Below are 12,891 nucleotides of genomic sequence, written 5' to 3'. Positions count from 1 at the left end.
GAGACTACTAATACATTCCATTAAATGTATTATGACTATATGGAGAAACATCCGCTTGTAATTCATTTATTATTTCCCTCCAGCAAAATGTCAAACAGCACAGAGACTACGATTATTTATCTCGTCATTTTAGACACAATTCAAATATTTCACCCCAAAAAGCTTTCAGCTCAACTCTCAACGCTTTACATCCAGGGTTGGATTTAATGTTTATAAGAAAATAATCTTAGACAATGAAAAATATTGTCTGTGTCCCAATTTAATACTTCATACTAATTGTATACATTTTATACTAAATGGTTTTTGCTCTTATTAAGCAAAAAAATGTACTTTTCTACTTTGAACAGAAGATTATTTGAGTTAGACTTTTTGTTTTTTAAAGATCTTACCAAGCCGTCTTACCACCATCTGGAATTAGTTTTAAAGGACGAAACCAACGTATTTACACATTAATATCACAACACATAATCATGTCACCGTTCTATTTAACGTAACGGGCAGAGTTTTAAATAAAAGTTTTTTAAAAAAACATTTTGAAACGGAACTAGTTAAGTTTAGGCAACAAAAGTACTTTGTCAGGGTTAGTAAAACATCAGGGATCGGCATGAAAAGAGTCCCGTAAAATGACGTTCACGTTGTTCCCATAAAAAGTGACAGAAATTTTTGTGTAATTAATGAAAACAGAGCTGGAGAGAGAAGTTCAAATCCTGGCTTCTTTCTCTCCTCCTCACAGCTAGCCAATCACAGCGCAGAGTTGGATGAACGTCGGATTGTCGGCTTTGGAAAGTTACAGAAATTTTCGAACGCAGATTCGCCCCAATTTGACTTCAGAAAGGTGCGAGGAGTGAACACACAACAGACTTAAAAGAATTAGTGTGTAGTATGGAAGTGGGACACAGATATTGTGTTGGTTGTTAGATATGGTGGACGTTAGAAGTGAAATCCTCAAACTCCTTCATCCTGCAGGTCCAGAGCTGACGCAATCACCTCCAAATGTTTAACTCCTTATCTAACGGGAAGCAGAACAGCATGATAGGGGAGAAATTGGATCAGAAGAACTGATTATTGGAGTGTTATCATCCTGTCTGGCTCCCTAGTTTGATGACCTCTAGCTCATAAAGACAAATTGTTCAAATGACAAAATCTCAAAATCTCACGCCTTCGAGGTCTGAACCAGAATGATCCGAGTACTCGCTCCTCACGTTATTAGTCCAGCTGAGACCTGAGAAGCAGACAGAGAATGAAGAAAGCAAAGCAACAGAGAGAACGGAAAGAAAGAGAGACTGGCTCAGAGACTGAAATGATGCGAGAAAAAGCAGCGAAGGGAAAGGATCAGCAAAACTGATTGTGACTGGCCAGAAGCATGAGCAGTGTTTCTGCTGAAGCACAAGAAGAAGAGGAGAAAATCTCAGCACTGCCCCAAAAAAAGCAAGAAGAGAGGGAAGAGCAAAAAAAAAACAAGACGAGAACATTTTTGAATGGAAACAAGAAGCCGTGAAAGCGAGGGGGAAAGAAAAAAAGGGGGGGAAAAAAAAATCAAAATTTACATACAGACAAATGTATTTCAAGTTTTTGTTAAATCTTACATGTGTGTCTGGCGAGGTTTGCTGTGTGAGGCTAAGCCCCCCCCCCCCCCCGCCCTACCACTACTCTACGCTTCCATCTCCTGATTGGCCAGCGGGGACATGGGGTTTTGGTGCATCAGCGTGACAGTCCTCGTGCCTGTGGGTGGATGAGAGACAGGAGGAGAGAGTGTGGCTGTCGCTGAAACGATGTTGTGATCACAGTCTGCTGTCAGAGCTCTGGGACTGAAAGCCTGTCCTCGTTCTTCTCCTCTGTGTGATGCAGCGAGGAGGGAGGGGACGGAGGGAGGTAAAGGAGGGGTGACATATTATTGCAGGAGAGGAGGACGGATGATGTTAATGTACAGGAGGAGACAGCAGAGAGAGGAAGAGTGCGATAGGAGGAGAGGAAAGACAGGAAATGAGAAGAGGGAGTGTAAAAGGAGGAGCAGAGGAGAGGTTACAAAGAAGGACAAGGAACAAGGAAAGGACCGATGAGGAGAGAACAAAGCAGGGGAGGAAACAAGGAAAGGAGAGAAAACAAAGACAGGAGACAAGGAAAGGGGCAACGAGGAGAAGAAGCATGAGAGAAGCAAAAGGAAGAAAAAGAAGAGAGGTGGTAGAGAGAAAAGGAAACAAGGGAAGGAAAGGAAAATGAGAATAAAACACTAAAGGATAAAAAAGGAAAGGATAAAAAAGCAAAGATGATGAAGAGAGACAAGGAGAGAAGGATAGAAGAGGGGTGGAAAAAAGACGAATAAAACAAGGAAGCAGGGAGTGCAGAGGAGAGCAAAGGAAACAAAAAAGGAGACAAGGAGAGAAAACTAAGAGGAGAGGAGAGGTAAGGAAACAAAAAGGAGACAAGGAGAGAAATGAAAGAGGAGAGGAAAGGAAAAAAAGACAGGCGACAAGGAGAGAAAATGAAGAGAAAAGCAGAAGTGAGAGGAGAGGAGTTAGAGGAAGAGGAAGCGAGAAGGAGGGGAGTGAGTATCTGTGACAGCCGCTCTTTATTAGCCGAGCCCAGTCTATCTGACCTGATCTTTCTTTAAACATCTCGGCAGCAGCAGCACGAGTCTCAGAGGCTCTGTTATGTGCCGGATATAAACCGACTCGAAAAACAAGCAGCATCCGTCCGTCCCCTGGTCCTCCTCTGGTGCCAAAGCTAATGAACGCATCAGCACATTAAGTGAGTTTCCCTCCGATTACACGTCTGTGGGCCACACTTGGCGGCCGAAGGTTTGTCCCTCCAAATGTTCAGTGAGGCAAACGAGGTACGTTCAGGACGATTAACGACCGTTTACTGCACCAGGCACGTAGAGAAATGCACCAGTGGGGATGTACAGTACGTCTAAAGAGTGCCAGGTACGTCAGGACTCAGGTCGGGCTGAATTCTGCACACAATGGATCGGATCAAGTGTGTCCTTGAAAGGGTAGAAACAAGAGAAAAACCCTCAAGAAAACTTCAGGATGAAGGATGCAACTTGTTTTTGTGGCTTTGCTCATCATTTCTATCAGTTATGATGACGCTGTAGTCACTTACTGTACAACAACATCCAGCAGGCAGTGTTTTCCCCGGGTTTGTGGAAGACTTAGGTGCACGTATTTGGCGGGGGTTTTACAGGTCCTCCCTCAAGAAAATGTTACTTTTTTCAATAAAATATATGCAATTTCACACCATTTTAGACCATTATTATTACCATATCTATGTCTAAATCGTTGGAAAAGCTAGAGCAGATAATAAATAAATAACCTCTAAATACAATTATGAACCTGAAAATGAGCATAATATGAGCACTTTTTACTGCTCGTTTCACACATTTGGTTGATGCAATAATATCATTACTGATGGAAGGATTGCCGAAACTACAAACATAAGACCCGATTTAAAGTGGATTATGCTTTAACGTATAAAATCCAAAGGGCAGTAATGCCTCTGTGAAAGAGACGAGATCAAAGAAGAGTCACAGTTTTTGGCTAACAGATGAAGATGGATTCTTTGCAGACTGGTGAGAAGGATAAACACCCGACCGTAATGCCTGGAGAAAAGGCTGGCTGAATAAAACACACTAAAAAAGCTCATATTGTCTAACTGTGTTGGAACAGCGTGTACAAGAGAGGAAGAATCCAAGCTTGACAACGGCATGAAGTTCAACAATAAAAGAAAACGTTTCGTGGTGACAAGGTGCTGCTTGGTGCCTCGGGGGGGGGACACGAGTACATCTGTGACTCTCTCAGCGCTCTCAGGAACAAAAGAACGAGCAGACAGGTGCACCACCCAGACTCCAACGGGGATTATAAAGTGCACCGCCTCTTTTTACTGCAGCACAACTCTTCCAACAAACTCTGTGCCAAAAAATAGATGGTAATAGATAGATACACGGGTCAGCAAAAGATAGAATATGGCGTATTTTGCTCACATTGTTTCGGCAGCTCTTCATGCATGCTGTAATCTAACAGCCTCCGGTCAACAAACATCTCCCAATCTAAATGCATTCGTTTGCCCGAGGCAAGTGAACACAGCGCACCACTTTCTGCTGATTTTCAAACAGGCATCTTGTGATGTTTACTGCATTCTAAATCCAGAAAAAAAGAAAAGGCTGAGGAAAGATTAAAAAATAAAGTAACATTAAAGTGACGACAGTAAATTGCAGTTAATGAGAAAAACTTTAGTTGTCCCCTGTGTAGGGAAGCACCGATACGATACGTATATCAGGCCGATACTGACTCAAATAGCTGGATCGAGTACCGGTGACGATGGCGCCGATCTATTCAATACAATTCTATGTTAATATACTAAATACATTATATACTGGAATGAAATGAGTGGAAAGTTTTGACCAGTTTGTTGCTGCTTTTAAAAGGTTTACACTCTTCTATTTCCTGTTGCTGGTGCACACTTTATTATTTTCATAAATAACAATTTAGTAATTTTACATCTATGCATTTATTTGTTACATTTTGTTTTACAATGTTTACGTCCAGCCTGATGTTGCCTTATACATGAAAGAATGATCCCAGTTTCTTGTTTCTTTCACACAGTGAGGCATTCAGCGGGATCGGATCGGATCGCTACTCGGTATCGGCCAATACCCAAAGCCCAGGTTACGGTATCAGAACAAAAAAAAAATTGGATCGGTGCCTCCCTACCCTCATGTGAACGAATTTGTTCCACAAACCACAACACAACACAGCATTTATAATCTACTGATAAAAAACCAAATCATTACTCCCATTGTCTGTAAATTACAGTAAACATTTGAATTTTGAATCCTGCACTGTGTTGAGGATGTTTCTGTCCAATATTAACACGTTTGAAGACATTATCTCGAGCCATGAGCCCACTCCTGACTATGTAAATATGAATATATGCACCCAAAAACCCTACATAATTTGACCGTTTGCTTTCAGGCTGTTTGGGTGATACATTTTTAAAAAGCAATAAGGGAAATGAGGCGCACAAATTTAGATATTCAGACCAGCACGAGACACAAGCGGCCCTGAATACTAATCCTCGAGGTCTGTGTGTGGAGGGAAGGGAAACGCCTGCCCAGATGGCATCGCCGTGTCAAGCGGAGGTCAGCCGTGTTAGCCGTGTGCTAATTGCTGTTGAGGCTAATAGAATTCAAAGACACCGTCCTTTCTGGGAATTCATAACCTGATACATGCAAGGTAAAGCCTCTAATAATGTCTGGGCTCCTGCGGGTGAGCTGCTTCCAGAGAGTGTTTGGAAAGGACAGACTCTAAATAAACTTCTAAATGAGGTACTGCATGTTTAATGTGATGAAATCATGAATTAATCAGAATAGATTTCCTGAAACTGACCCGAAAGCAGATGGTTCTGGGAGAAAATATGGATTGGTGTGAGCAGTTAAGGCTCTCCCTGGGTGAGACTGACTGGCTGTTATCATTTTCTATTTCAGAGTATTTTGTGAAAGCTGGTTTCTGTAAGAGGAGCGTGGCCGAGGATGGGTCAGGGCTGCTCCACTCAGCAGGTCAGGGGCAGCTTGGAGCGTCTGCAGGAGCAGATAAGATGAGTGGAGCTTCACATCTAAAGGGCCAAGTACTCAGTTTAACCTCCTGTTCTCTCTCACACACACACACACACACACACACACACACACACACACACACACACACACACACACACACACACACACACAGTGTCTCTCTGGTGTGGACGTGTTGAGCATTGAGTGGGTTATATTGCGCATACAGTACTTAGCTCTGATTGGGTTTATTTCTACTATTTCCACATTTTTCTGTTCCTGAGCGATGTGTTGTTATGCAACATCTTCTCATTTACTTTCCCAGTAGCTTGTTACCTTTATATTATACTGAACGGAGAAGCTGTTGACAGTTTTTACTTTTACGTAGCTGAGGTGAAGTAGTTGTCTCCAGGAGGACATTTGCAGGAAGGTGAATATTTCTCAACTTCCTAATGTTGCTTCTGGGCGACTTTGCCTTGCCTCGTTTTAAATCGAGGTCCAGGATGTTGTTACGAGATTTAATTCATAATGAATGCACCTCCAGTGTTTGAGTCTGTATGTGTGGATGAGGGGTTGGAAGCATAGAAGTGCCATAATTATTTTATAAGAAAATAAAAGCCTAACTGTGAAATCTAACCACCACGGAAGACTTTATTAATAAGACTGAAATATTTGACTTTCTCTCTGAATTTATGAATTACACTCTTTGTAATTCCCAGAAGGTAATTTCAAGTTTTGCAATCTCGAAAACCTTTCTGATTTTCTTTTTCTTTTGTGGGTTGCATGCTATACAGAATAATACCTCAGGCTCGACCGTTTATCCTATCCTATTTTTCGTCAACATGAAACATTTTACGCTGACTTTGCATGTAATTGCGCCATGCAAAAATTCGCTTCACGTTTGCTGTGAATATACCTTAAAATACTTGAATACATAAAACCGGCTTTCTGCAATTACACAGCATAAAATGACATATTTGAAATTTCAAAGAGGTATATTTAAACAAAAATGTTGATGATTTTCGTTATACATTCAGTGGTATTAATTTCATAATTAGGTATATAAACAGTTGCTTATATGCTTCCGTTTAGTGTTTCCTCTGCTGCCTCAGTCTTTCTTTATAATTTTAATTCTCGACTTCTCTTATACTTTCTATAAATATGTTTAATGCACACATTAAACTGAAAAGCTCCTCCACAAAAACCACCTTTTCAGGTGACATTGCACCTCTGTGCTTCACCCTTGTCATCTTGCATAATAAGTCGTAGCATTAAAGTTTTTTAAAAGGCAATTCTGAGTAAGCTAGCTTAATGGATTGGCCTCTTGGCTGTTCCAACACTGGTCAGCCACACCAACGCACTTAAACACTGTGCAAATGCTGCAGCGCTGCCGCTAACCTGGAGATTTATAGGATGGGTGATACAAAGAGAGCAGCGTGTGGTCGTCACTGGATAAATAGAGTGAGAGATGAGGATTCAATAAGAGACTACATGGCTGGATGATGGCAAAATATCATCACTTTGAGATATGAAATCATTCCGTGGCAGATTATGTCGCACAATGTAAGGAAAACGATGTATCTGAATAGATCTGACTATTATAATAAAGCTAGTTTAATCAGTCACAAGCACCACCAACACCTTCCTCAGGAAATCAAAACATCGACATACTCGTACGACAAAAACTTGATCTCTAAGCAAGCTAGGTTAGATCCAGTAACTCAAATGTCAAAAACGCACATCAAGAACTGGTCAAAATCAAGGTTTCTGCAGAGCGCTCTCATATTGTCTGCTGGCGGGGCCACAAGTTCCTCTGAAGTGACCGCAGACGGAGCATCACAGGTGGAGGTTTAGAAGTGGAATACCTGCTGCTGGCCCTGGACTTTGGGGAAATCCTCTTTCTGCTTGCGGCTTTTGGGCCTCTCCAGGCTGCCTTGTTGAAGGTGTTTGAGCCTGGCTGCGACGGTGGGGCCCTTCGTTGGCCCCGGAGAGTTGGTGCTGTTCTGTGGGAGCCAAGAGAGAGAGCAGGTAATCATTTCATTTGACTTATTTAACTATGACAGAAACAGCTTTCTCCCCTTCATTGCAAACAATGAGGACGTTATAATATCTGGAATACCAAGAAATGTATTCCCCACCTTGTTCCTATCGCTTTGTTGAGGTTTCTTTTGTAAAATGTATTGAAATTGTTACAAATAAAAATTGGATTAACATCCATAACAGCATCATAGAAACAGGTTTGCAAAGATGTGTGTTGTTTGTAGTTAATATGCTCCTGAAACGTGATGTTTTCTCCTCAAGCGGAGCCTGAGGCTCTGTTGTTACTGTACGGTTCTTTGCTTGTGTTTTGACCTGTTAGAATTTTGCTCTGACTTTTACATTTTATTTATTTATTTTCATTAAAGAAATGTTCCAGACGGTCCCAGTTTTGCATCTGAACCTTAAAAAAACAAACAGAAATCTCTCATGTGAAATAATGGTTGTAACTTTAGCAGGAAAAACTGTGCTCATGTGGGATCACATTGATTATAGAGGGTTTTCACGACGCGTCATCACTGAAGTAGATCCCAAACGGCGTCAAGGAAAATGGTTAATTATTGCCGTGTTTTAGGTTGTACCAATAGGTCAGACCGAGAAAAACATTTGGAATATTATCGACTTCCAAAAGTTATTAAAACCAGGGAGAGTAATGCCAGAAGATATCAGAGGAAAGGAGGCGCTTGTGGTTGGCAAAGCTCAACCAGGATCTACGAGGGAAAAATCTGTCTTGTTCGGTCTTTGAAATGAAAAAAAAAACTATTGAGAGTCACTTGGCTACACCTTGAGTATCACAATGATATCATACAGTTAAGGTTAGGTTGATTAAAGACGTTATTGCATTACTTACTTTGGCCTTCACAACACATTAGTCGTTAATGACTTGGTACTGCGTCTCCCTCACCCATCCACACACCATCTGGTTATAAGCCTCCAAACTTTTGTAGGATATAAGGTCTTCCGCTGTGTATGGGCTAGGCGAGAAAACCAGGTAGTTGACTATATCGGGATATGCAACTGAAGGAAGAATCACCGGGTCGCCATGGATCCAAGAAGAGGGAGCCAACTCGTAGGGCTCTGCACCGCCAGTAAACTGTAATTTCTCAAAATATCCGCCTTTTTTGTGGTCCAAGTCCTTCCATGCTTTTGCATCTTGGATGTGTTTTGAAGAGCTTTTCTGTTGTTTAGACATAAAGTATTAAAGTATCCAAAGTGCACAATACTCCATTCGGTTGTTTACACCGAGTGCCTCCAATATGGCCGCGCATCCAGGTTACCGCCCAGAACGTGACATTGGTGAAAACCCTCTATAGTCACGAGTTGATTAAAGTTCAGGGCCTTTAAGGCGCTAACCATGTAATCGCAAAGTCATTTGACTTCATCAAGACATTTGTTGCATGTTATTTCCCATCTCTCTCTCAGTTATCTACAGTTTACTCTGTAATAAAGGCATGAAATGCCTGGTTAATAACCAACCAATTATCGGAAACATTATTTGTAACTTGCACGCACACAGAAAAGGAAAATGCTCTAACACGGGAAATATGACCAATATCAGAAAGAGACTTTGTTTTATACGTTAATCACTGTTGGCAAAAAACTTTAAACATAGCTCAGTGCCCCTAACCCTAACCCATGCCTCCAGTGAATAATACAGGATCTGAATTTAAAACACATGCATGAGAGAAAATAGATACTAATAGAACATTTCTGCGCGCAGCTCTGAACCTGAAACCCCCTCCCTCACCTTCCCTCCCCTCACTGTCCATGATTTTGACAGCTACCTGCTTTTGTGCCGTTGTGAGCGATAATTCCAACAAAAGCAAGAACTCTTTACTCGGCTAAATGTGTCACCGGAGCTGTCAAGAAGAGCTCTCACTGCTCACAGTCTGCACGGCAAAAAAACTAAATACATCATCTGTTTCATCCAATCCATGACTCACCAGCCGCACATCACACCGTCAATTAGGAGGTTGTATGTTTACTCTGCTGAAGCTCCAGTTAACGGAGACGGTCAAACAAAAACTCATTTTCACACATTATGTGCCGAGCTCACAGGAAGCAGAGAGTCAGCATAGGAAGTGTTAACAAGGTCAGAAAGAGAAGATCAGGAGAGCATCTACAACTGAAACCACGCTGTATGTTACGTGATTTATAACATAATGATATGAGATGTATTCATATGTTTTTCATTTCCTCTGCTATTGAAAAAGTTCACATAAATACGCTACTTTTTTACTCAGCCTACATGGGGCGCACACTCTTACTGGGTGAGCTAGAGGTTGCCCCTAAATATGATACTTCAAAGTATAAAGAAATACATAAAACATTTTTTCTTTTGGTTTTGTATACGTGTTTACAGAAGCTACATGTTCTACTTTTTTTTTTTGCGGTCTCGTGTTGTATTAACCAAATAATTGGCATGATGTGCCTATATACCGTGTTGAATAGAGGTGTTGAAATTAATCAAATAATCGATGCATCGAATCGTTGACGATGCTGCATCGATAATCGGCCGGGCCATAATCGATTATTTCTGTTTACAATTTAATGTAGGCCTAACAACATTTCTGTTTACATATTCTGTTATGTTTTGCACATTCAGGAAGTGCCATGTGCTCAGTGCTGTAGTTTTATGTATCCAATTTATTTAGTATCAGAGCACTGCAGATTGTTTGGTTTTTGAAGCTTGAAAAGCTATGAATTAAATATCCTATATGGCTTTAATAGAAAAATGTATTTGACGCATTGTGATGCATCGTGATGCATCGAGATATCGAATCGAAGACATGATAATCGTAATCAAATCGAATCGGGAGATCAGTGAAGATTCACACCTCTAGTGTTGAAACAGTGATGGTAACGATACCGCCAACTAGGGTTTAATCCCGGGAAACAGGGTTCCCTGGATTACACATCCAAACTATTTCCTGAGAAATGAAATAACGGGAAAAAATATTTATGTTCTAGGCGTAAACCAAATAGGCTGATAGGTACAAAATACATGTATCACTACAGAAATACATACGTCCTTTACGAACCGCCGCAGTCAGCTCCGGCATCCGCATCGGCTCTGTAGGTTTATGCACAGTTCTTCCTGTTGCAGTTAGTGTTGCTTGAAATGTGACCAATGCGTTTTGACTCTAGGTGAAGTTATACCTTAAAAAAAAGGTACACTTTCCAGGACTCCATGGATAACGTGCTTCTGCACCTGGGCCAGAAAATGTCAAATTTTCGGAAAACACATTAATCCCTACCTCCAACATACTGTGAACACAGCACAGCGCTCCTTTTCACTTGGACTTCTACATTGATTCGAGATGTTGACACTATGCATATTAGTAGTTATGTAAAAGCTGGAGTAAAGTAAAAGCTGGAGTAAAGTAGAGAATAAAAAAGGGGAAAGGACTGCAACAGGACAGTGAGTAGGAGCACAGTCCACAGGTGTGGCAGCTTGAGAGGGCTGTTTTTTTTAAATTTACCTTTCTGCCAAGGGACCCAAAGATGCAGGGAGGGGTGGGGGCGGCCTTTGGTTGGGTGCTGTGCAGTTTATTACAATCTTTTACAGGCGTTCTCTGAAATATCTTTGATCCGTGGTTGTTGTATGAAAGAGTGTGGCACAGACATGTTATCACACCAACCATCAGCGGCACAAATCAGTAATATGATCAAAATAACTAATAAATCTAATTATCTACCTCGAGTTCAGCCATAATCTTCTCTTCGTCATTGTCGTCGTCTTGAATGGCCGACGCTGCGATCACAGGCGGGGTCGAGGCAGGCCGAGGGGTGTCACTGGGGGTCCGCCTCAGCTTCACCAGAGTTTTAGCCATGTCGCCATCCTCCTCCATCTTAGAAGACAAAGACAGAAGTTTAAAACTGTCACATCATCGTTCTTATTAAACCGTTATTTTAAGTATCTCAGAGGCCTCATTGGTGACTGTTCTTAAAATATGGTCTTCACACACAATAGTCCCGCATTGCCAGAACTTCCTCCACAGCGCTGCGGAGGAGGGTCTGGCTAGTCCACATAGCATTCCGGGATGGGAATAAAAATGTGCTCTGGTTTAATGGCATTTCTTAAAACCAATCACAATCGTCTTGGGCGTAGCTAAGCACCGGGAAAAGCCGCGGTGCCGCTGCAAAATAGCCTTGGGAAGGAACTTATTTTGATGGAAAGTGAATGTCCAAAAGTAGTTTTAGTCGTGCAACAGAAAACTCAGATTGGACAGATAGTCTAGCTAGCTGTCAGGATTTACCCTGCAGAGATCTGAGGAGCAGTTAACTATAGTCCTCAGAAATCCACCGGAGGTTAGAACGCCAACACAAAGAAAGAGGAAGGTGACGGACATCCCGCGGAAAAGAGGGACATCCCGGCGGCAACGGAGCAATCCCGGTCTTGGATTTAGACTACGTACACACACAGTAACCATTTTAGTAGGTACACACATTGATTAGTCAATTATTTAATACATTATTTTCAAGCATAAATGCCGACATTCCCTCCTCCGGTTCTTCCTCGCAGGCTTATGAGATTGTGAACTGAATATATTTGGGTTTTGAACTCTTAGTCTGGGAAAAATAAGACATTTGAAGACGTCACTTTGGGCATCTTTCACTATTTAAGGTCATTTTATAAACTAAATAATAATTGAGAATATAATCAATAATGAAAATAATAGTTAGTTGCAGCCATCTCCACACTTTAGCGCTGGAGAAAGGTCTGGCTGACCTTACTGGTTCACTTAGGTGAATATTTTTTTTAAAAAGTGATTTTTTGTGTTTCTTTGAACAATCACATGGGAAATGACAATCTTTTCAGTCTGTTGTTAGATCACACATTACATACAGGCCTGAAATACACACACATGCTCACGTCCTATACATGCACAAATGGAGAGATGTCAGAGTGAGGGGGCTTCGACTGCAGGCCAGGCGCCCCAATCGGTTGGGGGGGGTACGGTGCAGTGCCCAGGAGGTTAAGTGGCACCTCTCCAGCTACCAGTTCACACTCCGTACTTCGGTTCATAAGGGGACTTGAACCAGCGACCCTCCGGTTCCCAACCCAACTCCCTACGGACTGATGACTTATGAAGGGTGTTGTTTGACGTAGCGACGGGGATTTTAAAAACGCCGTGGTAACACACAGATAGGGGAAAGGGAAGAGAATTCTGTCTGAAATCGGCGGCCGAGTGCAGGCTTTTGTGAGTCGGACTAGTTGCAGCCCTAATGTCGACACAAGTGTGTTCTTAAAAGTAACTTCCATTGTGGTACGATCTCTGCTCAACGATCTCAGAAACAGCTGA

At 41.8% G+C, this 12,891-nt stretch overlaps 1 protein-coding gene across 6 annotated transcripts in view; it reads right to left on the bottom strand.

Moving 5' to 3' along the window:
• Positions 1 to 846: 846 nt before the first annotated feature.
• Positions 847 to 12,891, bottom strand: part of zgc:114120 (uncharacterized protein LOC619267 homolog) — a 125,665-nt gene continuing 113,620 nt past the window's right edge. For 4 of the 6 annotated variants that reach the window (XM_035997494.1, XM_035997496.1, XM_031315142.2 and 1 more), the window contains 3 exons: positions 11,284 to 11,436; positions 11,068 to 11,169; positions 3,874 to 7,551 (listed from right to left, as the gene is read on the bottom strand). In XM_035997494.1, coding sequence (XP_035853387.1) covers positions 7,399 to 7,551; positions 11,068 to 11,169; positions 11,284 to 11,436 — 408 coding nt within the window. In that variant the 3' untranslated portion in view covers positions 3,874 to 7,398. Of the gene's footprint in view, positions 1,415 to 3,873; positions 7,552 to 11,067; positions 11,170 to 11,283; positions 11,437 to 12,891 lie in introns of those variants that run through there. The other 2 variants (XM_035997495.1, XM_035997497.1) reach the window with 2 other exon arrangements.

The sequence above is a fragment of the Sander lucioperca genome, chromosome 22 (genome assembly GCF_008315115.2).
Source record: "Sander lucioperca isolate FBNREF2018 chromosome 22, SLUC_FBN_1.2, whole genome shotgun sequence".
In the NCBI taxonomy this organism is placed as follows: domain Eukaryota; kingdom Metazoa; phylum Chordata; class Actinopteri; order Perciformes; family Percidae; genus Sander; species Sander lucioperca.
This window is presented reverse-complemented; position numbering and strand designations above follow the sequence as displayed.